The 19,398-nt window shown below is 46.0% G+C and overlaps 2 protein-coding genes across 2 annotated transcripts in view; one reads left to right on the plus strand and one right to left on the minus strand.

Annotated features, from left to right (window-relative positions):
• The window catches only part of pex14 (peroxisomal biogenesis factor 14), a 43,246-nt gene extending 28,376 nt beyond the window's left edge, over positions 1–14,870 (minus strand). The window contains exons 1-2 of the mRNA XM_076163475.1: positions 14,804–14,870; positions 13,670–13,720 (exon numbers count right to left, since the gene is read on the minus strand). Coding sequence (XP_076019590.1) covers positions 13,670–13,720; positions 14,804–14,839 — 87 coding nt within the window. The 5' untranslated portion in view covers positions 14,840–14,870. The remainder of the gene's footprint in view (positions 1–13,669; positions 13,721–14,803) is intronic.
• Positions 14,871–15,288: 418 nt separating this feature from the next.
• dffa (DNA fragmentation factor, alpha polypeptide) lies at positions 15,289–18,698 on the plus strand. Its single transcript, XM_076163427.1, has 6 exons — positions 15,289–15,490; positions 16,447–16,605; positions 16,686–16,834; positions 16,940–17,159; positions 17,494–17,621; positions 18,283–18,698. Exons 1-6 carry the CDS (start codon positions 15,397–15,399, stop codon positions 18,481–18,483), a joined length of 951 nt encoding a protein of 316 aa, XP_076019542.1. The 5' UTR covers positions 15,289–15,396; the 3' UTR covers positions 18,484–18,698.
• The last annotated feature ends 700 nt before the right edge of the window (positions 18,699–19,398 follow it).

Raw genomic sequence — 19,398 nt, forward strand, 5'->3', positions numbered from 1 at the left:
ATTAGGTGCTTTCATGGGTGATTTGCTATCAGGGGCAGCTGTCTTAAATGACTTAACCCAATACCTTTCTGATACCAGAGCCCTGCCAAAAAGGGATGAAGTTTTAATGCAATTATTGTATTTCCTTTAGTCGCCTTACCGCTTCATGTGGCCAACACAGTGCTTTTTAATCGTTTTAAAAGAACAGCTTTAAATGCCCTTCTAATTGTGACATCTTTCCCGCCTTAATGCGACCTTTAGCTGAGGAAGCAGGGCCTCATGGGAGCGGCTATAAGGAATTATTGACCCTGAGAGACATCGGGGAAGTGAGGTCCGGGCTCAAGCGTTTAGCTAACCTTCATATCCTCACAGACTCACAGACTCACACACCCACACACACACACACACACACACACACAGTCAGGCGCGGCAGGGTGCACGATTGGCCCTGCTGGAGAAGAAGCATTCTAACGCCGGCTGCACAGGAGGAACCACTGCTTCCTTGCCGTTCTAACATTTGCACATTGCAAATTTGAAACAAAATACACTGAATGGTTACATCATTATATTGTCATTGGGTCGTCTGGTGAAGCAGCGCTGCTAAACGTGGGCTGGAATTTGACTTCTAATGACAAACAAGTTGAAGGCTTATTTTACATCTGTGCAAAAAGTGAAGTCGGGGACGAGATAAGCTCGGCAGCTGGTTCTCTGTTGCCTTACACTCACCACATGTGGTTAATGTTTATTGAATGATCCTAACTCTTAAAAATCTGAAAGGTCAGAGTCAACATTTCGATAGATGAAAAGGGGGTCATGGAAAGCTTCATTGACATTTGCTTGCAAAGGTTTAAAAATAACATACAGCACTGTATCAGTGTCAGAGCCATGGGCAAGGCTACAATCATGACATCAAAAGGACATTATGCAATTTTTGTCAAATGGAAGGGGGAGGAGGGGAGGGGGGGGTCGTTGGACGGAAATCGTCTTCTTTCAAGACCAAAGCATGTGCAGACCAAACTTTCCACTCTGCAGTGTTTCCCTAACAGAACTCTGTCATCGCAAACATGGAAAAGTTGAGCGGTTGGGCCTGTAAGAAACACTGGGGGTAAAGTACATTCGATCCACAGAGGACACTGTTCAACTGTGCAGGCTATGCAGGGGACATTCCACTCCCCATTCTGCAAAGGGACAGATAATACAGCGCCGGAGTCATAATAAGAGTATGATGGCAGCAGAGAAAGATCTGTCCACCGTCTTCCCCCCTCTCGCTGGCTCTGATACACAAAGCAGTTTATATATATGTGGCCTTATATCTTATGATCTAACACGCTGGGTGTGCACAGCAAAGTCCCCTGTTTCATTTCTTTCAATCTTGATATTCTTGTTGAGATAAAGGAAAGAAATGTGGGCAAAAAAAGTGTGTTAAGTGAGGTTTTACAGGCTGGAGAGAGGAGGTTGTGTTTAGATAATTCATCCTGTTGGCAGATAAAAGAGAAACACAATTTGATGAAAAACAAAAACTTTGTATCTTAAAGCAACAAGAGATGGTAGGTCATGAATCAGAGGGAAGCTATTTAGTGGTGGAATAATACAGCTATAATTGATGAGGGACCTGAATCTGAAGAGAAATAGACAATAGATAATATTCAGCCGATACGTTATTAAGCACAGGCTGACATTTGCTAATGTGTAGCTGTCAGTCGTGCAGCCTGCTTCGTCCTGAGCGACGGAGACAGATGAGTGTTAGGATAAGGACCTCATCGCCGGGGGGCCCCGAGAGCCCCGGTGACTAAAGAGCCCCCCCTCTTCCCCCCTTTTTCAGCGACGTCTTGCATTCACTCACTTTCAACTAAAATACGTATAAAAGAGGCTCGCAAATTCCTTTTAATTCAGGTAAAAGGCCCAAACCATGAGTCTGAACTGCTCTGAGAGATGAGGGTCATCAGAGATTAACCCATGGCACTTTAGCTGTGTGAGTGTGTGTGTGTGTGTGTGTGTGTCAGGGGGGGGGGGGGCGAGTCGCAGAGGAGCACAACAAACTACTTAGCCACCACAAAACATTCCAGCCCCTTCTCAGCTGCAATCCAGTAATGGATACTTCCTCAGCTCCTCGATTGGTCAAAATGTTTTCATACAATAATTTAATTCAGAAACACATTTACAAAGCAGGAGTAATCAATTTTAATTAGTTGATTTTTTTTTTTCATTCGCATAAAATTTAATGTACTGCCATCGATCTCCTTTGTTCTTTAATGCAGTGCCTCTTTCCTGTAATTCGAAGCTTTTCTTTTTCTTTTTTCTTCTTACAGTCAATGATGACATTCTGTGACAAGCGGCTCCACTTGCATTTTTTTTTTCCTTCAGTTAACGGCTGGGAATGTGCGTTACCACGGTCACCAACGCTCACAATGTCACTTCAGATGTGAGGAATGCACGGAAATATGTGGTCTGAGAACACGGAGGGGAGGGAAAGTGGAGAAACGTGAAATGCAAAAGGTTCACAATTTCATCACTGACTTTAGGAAAAATACTCTTTATATTTTGGAATATTTACCATTTAAAAAAATTCTAAACTCTGGTAAATGAATAAAAACATTGAAGTTGATCAACTTTGAGGCAGCATGAAGCGATCTGTGCTTAAGTTCCATCGGCTCAGACTGACACGTAAACAAACACAAAGGCATTTCTTAAGTACCACTGCTCAGTGTGTTGTCCTTCATATCATAAAGGCCTGCCAGCCTTTCACATTCAATTAGTTGATTGAGGCAAAACGCAAGCGGCACCAGCAGCAAACAACGTGAAGCCTGCGTCCAAACGACACGCCACAGAAGTTGTGTTGTGGTGTCAGGAGAAGGGTCGACTCCGTGGCCGGCAACGCGCAGTGACAAGCCTATCCTCCTCTGCTGACCCAAACTACTGCGCACGCACACACACACACACACACACACACACACACACACACACACACACACACACACACACACACACACACACACACACACACACACACACACACACACACACACACACACACACACACACACACACACACACACACACACACACACACACACACACACACACACAAACACACACGCAGCCAGGCAACTTCAAGTGAACCACAGTGATAGGCAAATAAGGCAGCGAGCTGGGACGAGGCTGCAGCGAGGAGTTGGCATGGCTTCTGTCTGCACTTCTGCCCGCCTGCCAAAACCACTAATAAAGCTGAAATGGAGAGGCCGGTGACAATAGAGGGAGAGGTGTCCTTTTATTGATCAAATTATTCCTTCTCGGGTACACAGTGACACCGGATGAGAGTGCGCTCACAAAGACAAGCAGACAGATTGTGACATTCCAGTGACATTATAACCGTGCGTCAGCTCCTCTGCAGTCAACAGGCTGAATGCACTAATCGTGTGTCTTGGATCAGCAATTTCATGGTTTATCAAAGGGGGCTAGGAATTGGTGGCATGACCCTCCGCACGGGGTGAGACCCCTCTTTCCTCATCCCGTGGCACGGAGAGAGGAGAGGGGAGGACGGCAGGTCGAGGCAGGAGCGGAGCCAGAGAAGATTAACATCGCCATCTACTGGGCGCGAGCGGTAGAGTTGGAGAAAGGGGGGGCGGGGGGGGAAGAGAGGGAGAAGGCTGGCAAGTTACCCTTGCGGCCTGTCGTTCACTGAGACCTGTCAGAAGCATTTAGACACACTTGCCAAGACAATGGGCCACACATCTACAGCGGCGGATAAGTCGGTCTGAAATCAGCACCAAATGAGGAGGAAACATAAAGCAGCAGACCTCCTGAGTCTGCTCCCCATCAGGCTCAGTGACAGGGAAGAATGTTGGCAAATTCTCTTTTCTTTTCTCTTCCAGCTGCCAGTTTCAAACCTCAAAGGGCAGGATGAGGACAAAGAGCGCGTCGTGCTGCTGACAGAAAAATAATCACCAAAGTCAGAGGCGGACGTCATCAAATCAAACATCCTGAGTAATTACATTATCTTTCAATCCCTCCCAAACCAGTGAGACGACAAACCGACGACACTGCTGTTATAAAATTCAATGAAAAAACGGATGTATGACATTTAACTCATCCACGCCGCGCCCATTCGTGACGAGGAGCTGCGCAGACACAATTTTCAGGTTTTGCAACACGTCTGCCCAAGACAAATAATGACAATGACAGTTATTTGGTGACAGTTAAGAGAAGTTTATCACACCCACTCACAGACAACCGCTTCTGTTTGCCTCTGATGTGAAAAAACATTTTCTGTTTTTTTTGGATGTCATGGCGATGCTTCAAACGGAAACCGCCAAAACTGAAGGGCAAAAGAAAGAAGAAAAGAAGAAAAAAGAGAAGATTTGGCCCTGTTTTTGTAATTTCAGCCCCTAAAAACTCAAACAACTCACTTGCTTTGAATGAATGACTGACTGAGGAAACAACCAAACATGGAGCTGCTTACAAATTTAGATCTACAAGTCACTCTGATCAGTTCCCTCAAAATGAGTGACGGAGCGCCCATATCAGTCAACAATCAAAGCCGGAGGTGAAAGTGTCGCTCTTGTGAGAACGGTCGCTTCTACCCAGCTCCTTGAAACAGAGCAGGGAGGAGAAGAAGAAGAAGAAGAAGAAGAAGAAGAAGAAGAAGAAGAAGAAGAAGAAGAAGAGAGGAGACGACCCACAGCGAAGTGCTTCATAATGTCACACAGGGTGGTGTGTTACAGCAAGAAAAGGGGCTGAGTTGGCAAGCGGCTCGGGGGGGGTAAGGGGAGGGGAGGGAGGAAGGGAGGGAGGGGGGGAGCAGACAGACGTGCACCTGTTCTGACATTTTCTGTCGACCTTGACACAGAAAAACACATGACAATGCCACTCTGCGCGTTTCAAAAGTGCAGGGGCGCTTTGACGGAGGGAACCTTTTCACGTCCCCTTGATACCTAAAACCACTTTGCACAGTACTGACGGCCGGGGGGAGGCGGCCGTGACGTCGTCCTACAAGCTGGGAGAGGGGACGCGGGGACGGAAAGACTCAACTCAAGACGCTCAGAACAAACTAATGGGAACTCTGGACATCGTTGTGCTCACTGATGAATAACATCACATCAATAAAAAGGTTCGAGAAGTTAGTAACATATCTTCAGGCCTGTAAAATGATATCATGCTGTAATTCTGTGTTACTTATTGCATTCTTGTTGTTGCATCATTCAACCTTACACACATGCACTTCACCTCACAAGAACTCAGTGGAAGTTTTGAGGTCTTTTGTGTCTTTTGCATGAATTCCTAATAGATGAAATGTTGCAGCGTATCAATCACAAGTCAATAACAGCTCTGGTTGTGACGTTGAAAGGCCGATACTTTCTTATTTGGGGGGAGATAAATCACAGTTTTCAAAGCGGGTGGTTGATATTGCTCACAGAAACACAACCCTCGGGGTCTCAGTTCCTCTCCAAACTCCTCCGCTCTCTTCCCCCCCTTTGAAGTCGGCGACAAAAGCTGCGGCGGTTCCATCCATCTCACGTTTTAATCAAAGAGAAAGCAAAGGAGAGGTGCCAGGAGAGCCGCAAAAAGAAAAACAAACGCAATCTTCCTGTTAATCACCGCATTAACAAGCCCGCGACAGTCCTGACGCACATGCCAGCCAGCCAGCCAGCCAGCCAGCCAACCAACCAACCAACCAACCAGCCAGCCAGCCAGCCAGCCAGCGAGCAGGGGGAGCCGCTCCAGGTGTTGGATAATTGTCAGTTGTGCCAGTGGCTACGGTTGCTGTGTTTGTTTTTTTTACTGTGCCAGCTTGTGTTTCACTGCTGGGTCTACACTTGTGCCCCACCTTTAATGATAGCTTTTAAAACCCGAGCGGAGCGCGCAGACACAAAAGGAGCCGAGGCGAAGGGCTTTCTTTCCACGCTGACGGCCCGGCTCTGGTGGATGACGGTATTGATGTCCTGCTGTAATCTGCACGCCTTTACACACACACACAATCACACACACACATGCACGAGGAGGGAGAAACATTTCAAGCAGGTCCAGGCAAGTGCGGCTATACATTGTTCTCCCGGAAAACAATATTAGGAGGAGATTACGGCAGTTGGAGAGAGAAGCAACTTGCTAGGGCAGCAAGAGAAAAAAGCTTCAAGTGCTTCCTTTCATTCAGGACACATTCCTTCAGTTCCAGGTGAGGGTGACGTCATCCTGACAAGAGGAGGCAGAAATCCTCATTTTCTGAGTGCAGCCGGCACTTTTTTATCCCTGTGTCAAACTTTTCAAAGCCGGGCTAATTAAGGCTCAGTCTTTAAGCCTAAGTGCTCTGTTTAGCAGGTTTTTAAGATGAATTATCTCACTTTCTAAGTTCCCTGTCATTTCCATTTAGGCCCAAAGAGGAGCCAGTCTTTTCTCTTTCTCTTTTTTTCTCCCCCCAGCTTCAGATTCCACAGATAAAGCCGCAATCTCAGGGCGCCACACACAGAGAAACTCCAAAATCCCATTAGCGTTTTGCTTTCATTATTTTTAATCAAACCCAGAAAACTGACATATTAATTAATATCCATTACCAGTTTTTTTCTTCGCCCCCCCCCCCCCCACCCTCCTCCCCCCCCCATCTCCCAGAGAAGACGTTGGGGGGAAAAGAAGCAATTAACTTAACAAAATAATCAAAAAATTGTTTCAGAAATCCCTGATAAATGTCATGTGAGGTCCCGTCTAAATGTAAGAAGTGTAATACATTCTCTCTGTCACATTCCATTAAACTGCTATTACAGTCTTGATAGAACTATTAGTCACTACATTATTAATAACATTAATGTATTTACATTTTTGGTGTACAAGCCTGCTTTCATGCAATAATTTATGAACCCCGACTCCAGATATGTTGGAACGCTCCCCATCTCGCCTCTTTTGTGTTGATTATTGATTGTGAAAACAGTGAAAATTCCAAGTTAACCCCCCGCGCACCCCCCTGATCGCCCCCCCACCCGCCCCCCCTTAATGTATTGGACCAGGCTGTTTGCATTAAAGGACTGAAATAAAGTGCATTTACATCTGAAGCATAACTTCATAATTTACATTCCAACATTTATTAGAGGTGACAAACGAGCGTTTGGTCCACTCCTGCTTTGCCACAATGCAGCACTCATTCAATCCATATAAATTACAGCTGGGCGACCGAGTGCAACTGCAAATTATTTTATTATATTTATGCATGTATGACTCTATAGGGGGTTACTAAGACAAACAGGGAATTACTTGATTAGGCCAAGTGTGGCTAACAAAGGGAGAAATATGAGAGTAAAGGTCGGCGCCATTCAAAATTTCAGCCTTATTTTAATGTTTGGCACCGGCGGAAAGATCTGGAATACGCAAATGTGAGCGTAAAACATAAATGCAAATGAATGTTATATTTATAAAATGAGGCGCTGTGCTGTATGGCGAGCTGAGTACATAAATCGCACAGAGCATAGTGGCGTTGTTGTGCGTTGTGGCGCTGTGTTTGCATGCATATCTGAAGCTCTCATTAGCAGCCCTGCTCCAACACTTTACCCTTAGCTCAAACTAATATTATTCAATTAAAAGAAACTTGCCTAAAAGGCAGTATTATATTACATAATTAGACAGGGCAGCATTTTCAGAAGTGTAGTTACAAATGCACTGAGGGGATCCCAGCATTTGAACAAATATCTGGCGCTGTAGGGGAGCTGGCAGACAAATTAACAGCTAATAACTTACTGGGAAGCCAGATAAAAAGGGAGAAAAAAAAGCTTCCCCCAAAGTGTCAATTACAAATAATTTTACCTCCGATTTCCACACTTGTTAAAACATGAAGCGCTGGAGAAAAAAAAATGTTTGGAACGGCGCGCCAGAAATGTGTGGTGTTCATTTCTTTTTGGTTTTTGCTCTCTCTGCTCATTGAGAGGGCGGGGGAGGGAGGGTAGAGGGGTGTGTGTGTGTGTGTGTGAGGGTTCAGAATGGTGGGATGCGAAGGTTTTCCATCCGGTCTTTTCACATCAGCGTGTGTCTCCGTCCTGACAGCACTCTGAGGCAGACAGATGGCTACAGGGACAGAGGGGAGCCGGCAAATTCCTGTTCATTAAAATCCGAGGACATCACAAAAATGAGAAAGATGCTGACAAATCAAAGGGTCTCAGTACCTGAATTACCATAGTCATTTACTTATTAAAGCCAGGATGCTTCCTGTCAATCAAGAGCCATCACATTCCCCATTTGCGGCGGAAAGCCGGCGTAATTGCTTCTCATACTAATCAACACAACTTGTGTAATTATGCCTTGAAAGTGACATTGGAGGCTGAGAGCGATGTGAGCGGTCTTGACAGCGGAGACATCTCAGATTCATCGGGAGATTTCCAGCCGACGCTGCGAGGAGACGAGCCGCTCTCGGACCAAGTCACTCACTCCTGCAGTTTACGTCCATAAACACAAAGAAAACGGCGATAAATCAAGCCGGAGTAATTACAAAGCAGAAGCGGGGAGCATAAAGGAAGCTCATCTCAATAAGGCCACTTTCCCAAGTATACTGAGGCAAAACGACTACGCTGTAATTAAACTGACGTCGTATTTCTGTCATTTCTTAAGTAAACATATTATGACAGTACGCTAAATTGTGGGAGAATAGGAAATTACAGCTCTGTTAGCGTGCTGTTTACATTAATGTACTCAGAGAAGTGAAAATCCCTACAAATAGTCCTAAGTAGTCATTAAAGTTTATTGAAATCGGCTTAATCACAGACTTTACAAACCTCTCCAGAATAAACTTTGTTTAAAACCGGATTAAAGCGTCATTCCGAAGCACTGGAACGCCATTCCTAAACCATATTCCCAGGATGCATCTGTCGCGATGCAGCTGCTGCCCCCGCCAGCAAGGTCAGACTGGGGTCACGCCGCTACAGCAGATCAACAGCATCACGATACGGCTATGGAGGCTTCATATGACGCGTCGCTGACATACACACGGAACAGCTTTGTCTCCGTGTGTCTCAATGGAGAGATTCCCGACTTTAAGAGAAAATTATTAAACGTTTTGGAGGGAAAGATTTCCGCAGAGACCGCAATGAAAAACATGAAAATTAAAAAAAAATGTCTCATCACTTTCAAAAAGAAGAAGGCGTGACCGTGAGAGAAAGAGTCAACAACATCAAACGAAGTCGCCTGACAATTCTGGCAAAGTGTGAGAGAGAAAGCGTAATGTTTTAATCTGCAAACAGACGGAGAGAGAGAGAGAGGAGGGGGGGGGAGATTTATGGCTCGTAAAAAGTTCAAACGAGAGAAAAACCCAAAAAATACTCATCTGTGTCATTCCACACTCGTGACCTCCATGTGTTGAAGACAGAGTTTGGAAAAAAAGAAGAAGTAGAAGAAGAAAGCCGCTCTTCTGTGGCTGAACATGACAGAACCCCGGCTGCTTAGTGACACAGAAAACAAGAGGCTTTTACAGGAAAACGCCGGCGTGATTCAGCCGCATGCTCCACTCTTAATGAGTCAAAAAGTGTGACCCGCACTTAAACAAGAAGTCAAAGCCAGAAGCTGTAAACTCATCCACCCCCCCCTCTCTCCCCCCCACCCCCACCAGAGCCAGCAACGTCGGCAGGACCTGGAAGATGTGCTCCGAGCATGCACGATAAATCTGACGTGAAATCATAATCATAAAAGCAATTAGCTGACCCTGCGCCACTCGTCCTTGGACATGACAGTGAGAATTCATACGGAGTCCTCTAAGGAGGCAAGGCTGCCGGCCGGGCGAGGGGGGGGAAAAAGTGCAACACAGCAACAATAAAATGGAGGGCCCTTCCTGTATCATTAACCACTGAAACAAACAGCAAATGATGCACGGTGAGCGCCGGGCCTTTTAATGCTTTTCGGAGAAAACAACGCCCACAGACACGGAAACAAACCCCGTGGTCTCGGTGTCGCTTTGACAGTGCGACAAACACAAACCGCACCGCATCACCTCAGCGCCCCCGCCGCTCAGCCATTTCCAGATATCACTTATGCAACGGCGACTCTGGAAACGACAGAGCGGCGGACGCTTTGCTCGCCGCCGCCGCGTCGCCTTTTGTTCGGCGTGTTTACGGACGACGTGACAGCGTACAGAATCTATCGACCGCCAGATGGCAGGTGATCAGATTTATTCGACTTTTCTCTTTCAAGGAGTGTGTGTGAGAGAAACTGACAAATCCCTCTCTCTCTCTCTGTTTCCACACACACACACACACACACCCGCCCCAACCTCGCGCACACACACGCACTTGCCATCACTCCCCACCCGGTAATTACAGCGAGGCCGAACTAGTGGCTGCCACCTAGTGACCGTCTTCTCCAATAATCATGAAATATCTCTGTGGCTCGTGCCCCCACTTGGACCATAACTCTCCTTTACTGCAGACAGCTCCAATAAAGGATTACAATTACAATTAAAGTAATGAGCAAAGAGGAAAAAAGGAAAATCTCAGAGAAGGTTCCCCTGACTAACTAAATGGTAGCCCAGTTTCTTGACAGAATGGAGCTCACCATACCAGACTCATTACTGGATACCGTTTCTAATTCTGCCCCCGTAATTAATTTGGAGCATGTTGAAACCTTGAGTCCTCAAAAATTAAAATAATGCTCTTAAAACTGATGAATGTGAAATGAACAGAAATATAAGAGATTAATTTCCTGTTATGTTTCTTTATGGTTGTAAAAACGTAGAAGGATTCCGATTACCGGGAATGTACGGCGTGCTTCCCTCCCTCTCTCCCTCTCTCTCTCTCTCCCTCCCTCTCTCTCCCCCCCCCCCCCTTGGTGCCAGACTTACTAACCGTGCGTTGTAATACACGGAGCATCCCAGCAGGACAGATTCATGTGAAAAGTCATATCTTTCCACAAACACATGTTCCACAGGGAAAACACTTAAAAGGACATGGAGACGGCGCACATAAAAACCAAAACGACAGAGTCAAGATCCTGGGAGAACCTTCTGAGGACGCTGCCGTGCGTTTGCGTTACGCCCACGCATAACAGAAGGGAGGGAGGAGGAGGAGGAGAGGGAGAAATGTGTTTTCGGCGCCGACGTACGAGCAAAACATCTGTTTGGAGGTAAAAACGAGGAGGAAACGAGGTAAAGCGAGACAGAGGGAGGAAGAAGATGCAGCCAGCGACCTCTGACGAGCATCCAGGTCCAACCGCTCTCCTGCTTATAAACATGCCGGCCTTCCCCGCCTTCCCTCTGTGATCGCGGAAATTCGGGGCCTTCGGAAACCCAAACGGATCACTTCAAAGCGCCTCATTTAATGCTGGGTAAATGTTTCATCACAGTGGCTTAATATCCTGGGGAAAGGGGAGCGTTTGAAGTTACAGCGAGAGCGGAGATGTTCCTTCTCACGATTGTTTCTCCCCTCCCATTACCAGCCGCCCTCTGCTGCACCCAAACCCCCCATCTAAACACAAACACACACAAACAAACAAACAGTAGACCGACACACAAACACAAACAGTGATTTCTCAGCGTTGATCTACAAGGGGGCATCTGAGAGAACCTGAGCCCTGTTAGACACGGCCCTGCTGTCTCTCCTGGAGAGCTTCCTGCTTTCAAAGTGAAACTCAAAGTTTCTCATCGAGTCTTTGAACAATGTATGAATTTGACAAGGATCAATTTATGTTTACTAATAAGTTGATCACCATAAATTTGCATACAACTACAACAAGAAATATTTGAATCATCAATTGATCGATTATGGACAATTAACTTATCAATAGATTAGTAACAGATGAAATCAACAAATAGCTGCTGTCCAGCTACAATAGTGCAGGAGTTGAAGATAAGGCCTCGTTTACTGCTCAGGTGATGTCAGAAAGTAAACCTGTGACGTGGTTTTATGAGGGTTTGAAGAAGATGATGACAGACTGAGCTGAAGGCGTCACTGTAGGGAGACATTAGCCCGGGGTGAAGGCTGAGGCATGAGGGGGGGGCGGGGGGGGGCAGAGGGCGAGCCAAGAGCAGCGACTGGTATACCAGCCAACCATGCAGCACACACTCAGTCTCACACACACTCACTCTCTCTCTGTTTATCTGAGTGCAGGTCCAAAGCCGCCCCCTCTGGCCCAGATGGTGGCCAAGGCCAAAGCCACTGGCCCCTGAGCTGGACCCTCTTACCGCAGAGGGGAGGCCACACCGCCGTGCAGCCGTGAACCAGGGCGAGGTGAGTCAGAACCTGTTAACATGACTCGTGTCCCCAGCCTGACACACTTACTCGTCTGACATGTACATGTGCAGATAAATAAAACTCTGTGTGTGTGTGAGTGTGTGTGTGTGTGTGCTCTCTCTATCTCTCTCTCTCTCTCTCTCCCTCCCCCCTTCCCCTGCCAGCACTCCCTTTCCTCTCATCCAGATAAAATCCTTTCAGACACAAATTTCAATTATTCACCTCATCCAAATAATGCCATGTGACAAGAATTATCCCTACTGTAATAATCCACTTAACTGGGAAAGAGCAGCTCATCAAAAGGAGAAAGAAGGAAAGGGGCTGGAAGTGAGGGTGGTGGAGCAGAGGGGGGGGCCGGGGGGGGGGACTTGTCAGCCGGTCTCGAATCAGGACCCTCATAACAAGAAATTCTTCCCTTTTTGAGGAGGCAGTCTTGGAGCGCACTGGGATGATGAAATTGAAGTAAATTGAAAGAAAGCCTGGGAGAATGCTCCCACAATCAATAACCCCAGGATTAAATTAGCCTTGGCATGAAGGGATGATGGGGGGAGGATGAAGAGTGAATGGCGGTGAATGACATTGAGACATGTAGGCTGAACAATACAGCACTCCTGTAACCTGCATGCTGCGCCCATACAAGGGCGCCCAGCGTACCTGACATGGATCCCGTCCCGCTAAGCAACGGGGACACGGCTGCTTATAGTCGTTGTCATCACTTGAGTGCAGAACACGTTATGCCCGCTTCGTTCCAGATTACAGGAACGCCAACACAGAAGGGTTCTCAAAAGTAGTGCTGTGTACGCAATACGTTCTTATGAAGATTAAGTTTGAGAAAGGCTCCTTTAAACTTTGTTCAGGTCAGCAATTTTGGACCACATTCATAAACAAAGGGAGTTAAATTGTTGAATGCACATTAACTGGGTTCCATACGCAGTCTTACCTTTCTTACGGCTATGAAACACCACAGTTAACTGGGTCATCATGCAGGTTAAAGGACCACAAATGTACGGGGTGGAAACTAAAACTTAAAGACAATCCGCAACTAAGGAGCGAGCGTGACAAACGGCGCTCAAAACCGGCTGTTCTACACGCTTTCCTACTCTCCAAAGACGCCGATTATGAAGAAGTCTCTCATTATGGGCTTGTGGCGCGTTGGTGTGGTGTTAAAAGTGACAAGCTGCTAATTGGAGGCCTTTAACACTTGATCGTGCCGGGGAATTTGTAATCGTATTTGATGAGCCAAGGATTAACGCTCTCTAGATGGAAAGATGAAAACAAACGGCAAAGTCGCCAAATTACAACAACTAGTGCAATATTTATCAATTATACACATGGATTCATCTAAACACGTCTGGCTGCTTTACAAGAGAGCAAATTCAACTTTTAACTTGGCAATTTAAATGCATCATCTGATCAGAGTTCCTGTCTGTATTAAACAAAACTTAATCAAATAAACGTTCTTCATCTCTTCATCCAACTGAGCTGAGGCAGAGTTGAGTTCTTACCAGAGCTTCTCTGGGGGGAGCGGACGCTTCATCTCCAGGTGGATGGCCAGGCTGAGAAAGAAAGGAACAAAAAGTGGTGTGAGAGCGCCATCTAGTGGACATGCGAGGTATAGCTATCTAGATTGATAAGTTTTGAGCTTTGCAAAACAAAAGAGAGAAAAGTGGACCAACAAAAGCAATATCTGTACATGCTGCTGAATTTAATTTGTTGTATATTCTACATGACACTTTCTTATCTTGTACTTGTGTGCTGTTGTGAATAAGGAAAAAGCCCAAAGAGACTGTGAACCAGTCAGATTCCTTGTATGTGTGAACGAACTCGGCCAATAAGCTTCATTCTGACTGAGACTGAAGTTAATATGGACACACATTCACACATATGCACAGAAATGAAGGATTATTATCAATGTTAACATGCCTTTTTTTTGCGCTTCCTTCAGAGGCTGCAGATTAAAATGGTTGCTGTTGTATTTTGATTTTATAAAAAGTAAATGTAAAATGAATAAAGTAGAATATAGGCTGTGGCTGAGGAAGAGGAAGAGGAGGGAGATGATAGGTGATTGATGGTGATCATTGATTGTTTACTTATAAACACTCTCCTGCTCTGGAGTAAACTCGCACTTTGAGCCCTTGTACTCAACAGGCTGCCCGCTGTGTTTAAGCACACAGCTGCCGGTGCTGGTTCTTGTTCTGGTCGTGCAGTTCTGACAGTCTGAAGTGTGAAAGCTGCAGCAGTCGTAACTTAATAACGCAATCTGAGCCCACACACCCGGCTAAGCTAACTACACTGACCTTTACCTCTGAATCGGTTATATGAACATGACAGGACATAATGTAGCTATATGTGATCTAGCTGAACACAAAAGCGAGCCACGGGAGCTTTGACACGTGACGAAGCTCACAGACGTGTTTTCCATGTCCACATGTCAACAACACAGGCAACTTTAGTTACGCAGTGGAGCTAACCAGCTAGCGTGTTATCTAGCAAACATGCTAACCGTGCCGGGGCAGAATAGAGTTTACAAAAGTCACTGCTGGCAACCAAAGCGCAGATTTAAATGTGACTCAAACGTCCCCCCGGCGGATCTGCACACCGACAGGTACACGCGAGCAGCGGTGTGAATGTTAGGCTACCTGTGTTGGTGGGTCAGGCTGATCTGTGGTTGCCATCTTCGTGCTCGAGTGGCTGCTCGATTGGATCGCACTCGAATGCTTTTCCTGAACGAGTGATGACCTCTAGCGGAGGAAAATTATCTATAAACTATAATAAAACGTGAAGTTTATCGATAAATAGATATCAAATAAAAAAGTTTAGTTTGGATTTGTGTGTATTCACCGCTAGAGGTCACACGTTACAAAAGTTGTTCTTGGGTCACAGTCCTATCCTCCTTCCTCCTATATTATATTTTTATATACGTTATGTTATCATTGGAATAAAAACATTCATACTTCTATTACTGTGTTCACTAATTCCTCATAGATCAATAATTTGTCGCAATTATACAATTATTTCATTTCTATCAACCGTTTGTATTGTAATAAAATGAGTTTTATAATGTACACTTTACGTTTAACGCGACACGATGTAAAACTACAAGTCCCAAGATTCATAGCGGGACGAGCGGTTCCGTATTCGAATTCAGGGAACGCTGGTCTATTGCTCTATGTGAGGAGATAGCTGTCATTTCCACAGGAGATTAAAGTTTTCCTCGCAGATAAACAGCAGGATGACCGACAGGAGACCTTGTAAAATCTGTAACTTCTCACGCCAGAAGTCGTACGGACTCGTAGTTCCTACGTTAGAGCAGCTGAAGACAAAAGGTGAGTGGAGACTCTTTGGACAGAAACTCAACATAAACATGCCCGAAGAGAGACCGTGTAGCATTCAAGGACTATTTAACTCGCAAGAAAGATGCGTTTAAGTGTGTAAACTCGTACTGTGGTTGTCGTAGGAAGCGTCCGTTAATATTGAAATGAAGTGAAACACAAATGGTCTATGAATCTATCATCTCTAGCTCTGATCCAATCAACTACAGTTTATATGTTGGTGATTTTGCTCCACACTGAGAGCTTCCTGATGCGTTCATGAACAGGCTTTCATCGTGTCCATACACGCAAGAGCTAAAGCTCACAGGTAAGACCTCCCTTCCTGTCATCCTCATTCCTGGGATTCTCATCCTCAGGCGCGGCTCAGACCGGATCACACCCTCATCCTGCTCCTCCAGCTGTGTAATGTCAATACGGGCTCCGTGGTACTGGGGATAAGATTCATTCATCACGTTTGTCAACATCAATTTCCCAGAAATAGAACATTAACTATGACCATACCAAGTTATAAACAGGTTAAAAATGAATGTGTGCAAGTTTGGACTGAGTAAAGCAACTTAAATGAGAGTTAAAAGTACAATGGTTCCCTATGATGGAGGCAAACCCTAAAGAAACATAGCATTGAACGGAGGGAGATCAGGGTGGAGTGAGGGAGCTACACAGCTGTCAACCAGAGTGTGCAAGGAGAGAAATGGCGGTGAATGAAAAGGCGACTTATAGACTCGCTTGACTCGTTCAAGCCTTTTGTGTTTGCTCGAATCCGCTGAACATCCGGCGATGAGCGAGCTGTGGAACTGGTCAGTCTGACTGTCACTGTGAAACACGGGCGTCTTTCTTCTTTGCGTGTCTTTATTGTGATGTCTTGGTTTGTTTTTAGTATCGACATTCTCTGTGATAATCAGGATAAGCTTCAGATATTTCACCTTGTCTTATCTTTGTTCCCCTTTCAGGCTGTGAGTTTCTGGGCTTCAGCCCCGGTGGTCCGGTCACAGTGGTCCTAGATAATGACGGCACCATCGTGGAGGACGAGGCGTACTTTATGTGCTTACCATGTAACACAAAATTCATGCTGCTGCACGAGCAGGAGGCATGGTCTCCAAGCCGCAGGCGTAAGCAGGTTTCACTTTATCTGAGATTTGATCACAAAAAGTCACATTGTGCTCTGGTACTGATTTACTTTGTGTTGTAGTTGATGGCGGTACAGCCTGGATGACCAGAGAATCCATGCTGCTGGACTTCGATGCTGTGGACTCTTCCAGTGCGCCCTGGTGGATCCTGGCCCAGCAGCTGAGGCAGGACCTGGCCAGCATCATCCTCATGTCAGAGGCAGACATTCAGGTAGGAGGACCCTGCAGACACTGAGGGAGCAGAGGGGGAAAGGGGGAAACCATCAATAAAAACAGTAACAACAGTCGCCTCATGTGTTCTCACCTGATGTTCCAGGCCTTGGTGGATGCACCTTGTCCCGAGCTCGCCACCGCTCTGGGCTTCCAAGAGAAGAAGGCCGAAGACCTCCAGACGACGCTGCTGAGGGTTTTGGACCGCAGGGAGGAGGAGAGGCAGTCCAGGCAGCTCCTGCAGCTCTACCTCAAAACTGTTGAGAAAGAGAGCAAAGAAGAAGAAGAAGCAGCAGCAGCAGAGACAAGCGAGCCCAGTCAGGAAGGTAAGGATGCACGGGTCGGGCAAATGTACTGTGATTGCAACTGCTGAAAGGTTTTGCCGAATGCTGAAGAAGAAGAAGGCCGGAAAAATGTTTAAATGGTTTCTGTACCGGAATTTAGAAGAAGAAGATTGAAAAGGGCCTGAAAGCATGAAGGGCTGACGACAAACAGACATAAAGAAAAGGAACCATGTGAATTCTAGATGGTGTTTGGAAGGGGAAAGCTGTGTTTGTGCTGTGTGGTCACTAGGTGGAGCCATTGTTGCTGCCAATGGCACTCCCTGCAGTGATGTGCTGTGTTACTGACATGTGTGTTGAACCTTTCTCATCTGGTCAGGGTCTGGAGACGTGGACATGCCAGACGGGATGGAAGTGGACTCCACATCTGGATTCATGACCAGGACCCTTAGGGTTCTCAAAGGCAAAACCAGCCCAGAGACAAGGCTTTCCACTGAAGAGCTGCAGGTAGTACACACACACACACACACACACACACACACACACACACACACACACACACACACACACACACACACACACACACACACACACACACACACACACACTGAACTTCTCAACTCAAAAGCCCTACAGATGAGGAAAATACTACAGACTTTGTTGTACATAAGTAAGAAGTAAGTGCACCCTGGCCCGTCTAAAGTAGCAGATTAAGAGGGGAAGGGGTGCACTTACACGTCACTACAGTATGGGGGCGCTCCTCTGCTGTGCATGGCAGTGTGGTGAAATAATACAGACATACATTTGATGACGCAGTTACATAAAATTGCAAATATTAACACAACGACACACGCATACGGTGACGCAAGCTGAGGGACAACTGCTGCTGAAACGCCTCAACGCAGATGTTTGCTGTGCTGTTCAGAGCAATGCTTGATAGCTTTTTTTAAATGTAAAATCTGGTTGTGAATGTTGTGTTCCCTGTTATTTAAATGATCACGTTACATCAAAAAGCTGTAATCAGACACAAAATTTACTTGAATTTGAACTTGGGTTTGCTACAAGAACGCATGGACACTAAAACGTAGGATAAGTAAGTGAAACCTTTGTGAAATGGCCGGTAACTGTAAGCCCTAAGAGGCTGTAATGTGTGTGTGTGTGTGTTTAGATGGTGGTGAGCAAAGGAGCGGCCATGGAGCAGGTGCTGGGCTGGGACAAGGAGAAGACATCCAAGCTGCTGGAGGCCTGCGAGGTCGAACTGACCAAGCGGCTGCAGCAGATTCAGGCCGTGCAGTCCATCAGGAGCAGCACGCAGCCGGGCAGCGGCGCCAAGAGCCCGAAGGACGGCCAAGACGCCAGCAAAGACTGATAAGGATTCACACCACCTAAACAGCCCCCCGCCCCCCCAAGGACACTCAAATGGGATTTACCACAATAATAATATTGAAAATGATCAAAATGCTTGACTCTATGAATGTTAATGATGTTTGCATGATTTAGGTTAAAGGTACTCTGACAAACCACTTGAATGCTTTTGCCTGGAGGTGAAGTCGTGTTTACCAAAGACGCGCTGGCATCAAACACTTGAACCACTTTTAAAAAATCACATATTTTGATAAGCTCAAGAGTAGAGTAACTACAGGTAAACACAGATATGACTGCAATAACTCCCACATCTCCATTATGAGGACTCTGCTGGAATGTTTATAGGAGCTACAGCTGCTTTTTAGTCCAATAAGCTGGTAACCAGTGGGGTTAATATGCCAGGTACACACATACAGAACAGGTACTCCCACTCCATTACATTAATTTTGTCCAAATACTCTAAGTTAAAAAGGCTGACAGATAGGAAAGGTTTGTACCCAGGTGCAGACAGAATAGAGGGCGAAATTACGTGATCCAATTCTTCACGATTCCACAGATAATACAGACGCATGGCAATCGATATGTGATATGATGTCACTGACAGACAGCCTGTAGGGAATTTATATGGAAACATTAATGGTCATACATACAGTACCTCATGTGTGGCTGCTCCTCCTGGGGACAGAACTGGAAAGACGGCAGCAGACTGAGGGACGACGGATGGAGGACAGAGTCAGAGCCCAGAGTCTTGAGCCCAGAGTCTGAGCCCAGAGTCTTGAGCCCAGAGTCTTGAGCCCAGAGTCTTGAGCCCAGAGTCTGCCATGTGAAAACTATTCCCATGTACATTTGTGTTAAAGACTTAAGTAAATAAATACATGTATTTAAAACAGGGTACGCAAACTCATTTATCATTGTAAGT

This window comes from Genypterus blacodes, unplaced genomic scaffold, assembly GCF_046128005.1.
Source record: "Genypterus blacodes isolate CSIRO-AG114 ecotype Tasmania unplaced genomic scaffold, CSIRO-AGI_Gbla_v1 ptg000131l_1, whole genome shotgun sequence".
NCBI classification, from domain to species: Eukaryota; Metazoa; Chordata; class Actinopteri; order Ophidiiformes; family Ophidiidae; genus Genypterus; species Genypterus blacodes.

Bases quoted from the DNA above. Each gene is read 5' to 3' on its own strand.
- dffa (XM_076163427.1), top strand. From the start codon at position 15,397: ATGACCGACAGGAGACCTTGTAAAATCTGTAACTTCTCACGCCAGAAG. The intron at 15,491-16,446 runs GTGAGTGGAGAC...TTCCCCTTTCAG, and splicing joins AGAGCAGCTGAAGACAAAAG to GCTGTGAGTTTCTGGGCTTC. The intron at 16,606-16,685 runs GTAAGCAGGTTT...TTTGTGTTGTAG, and splicing joins ATGGTCTCCAAGCCGCAGGC to TTGATGGCGGTACAGCCTGG.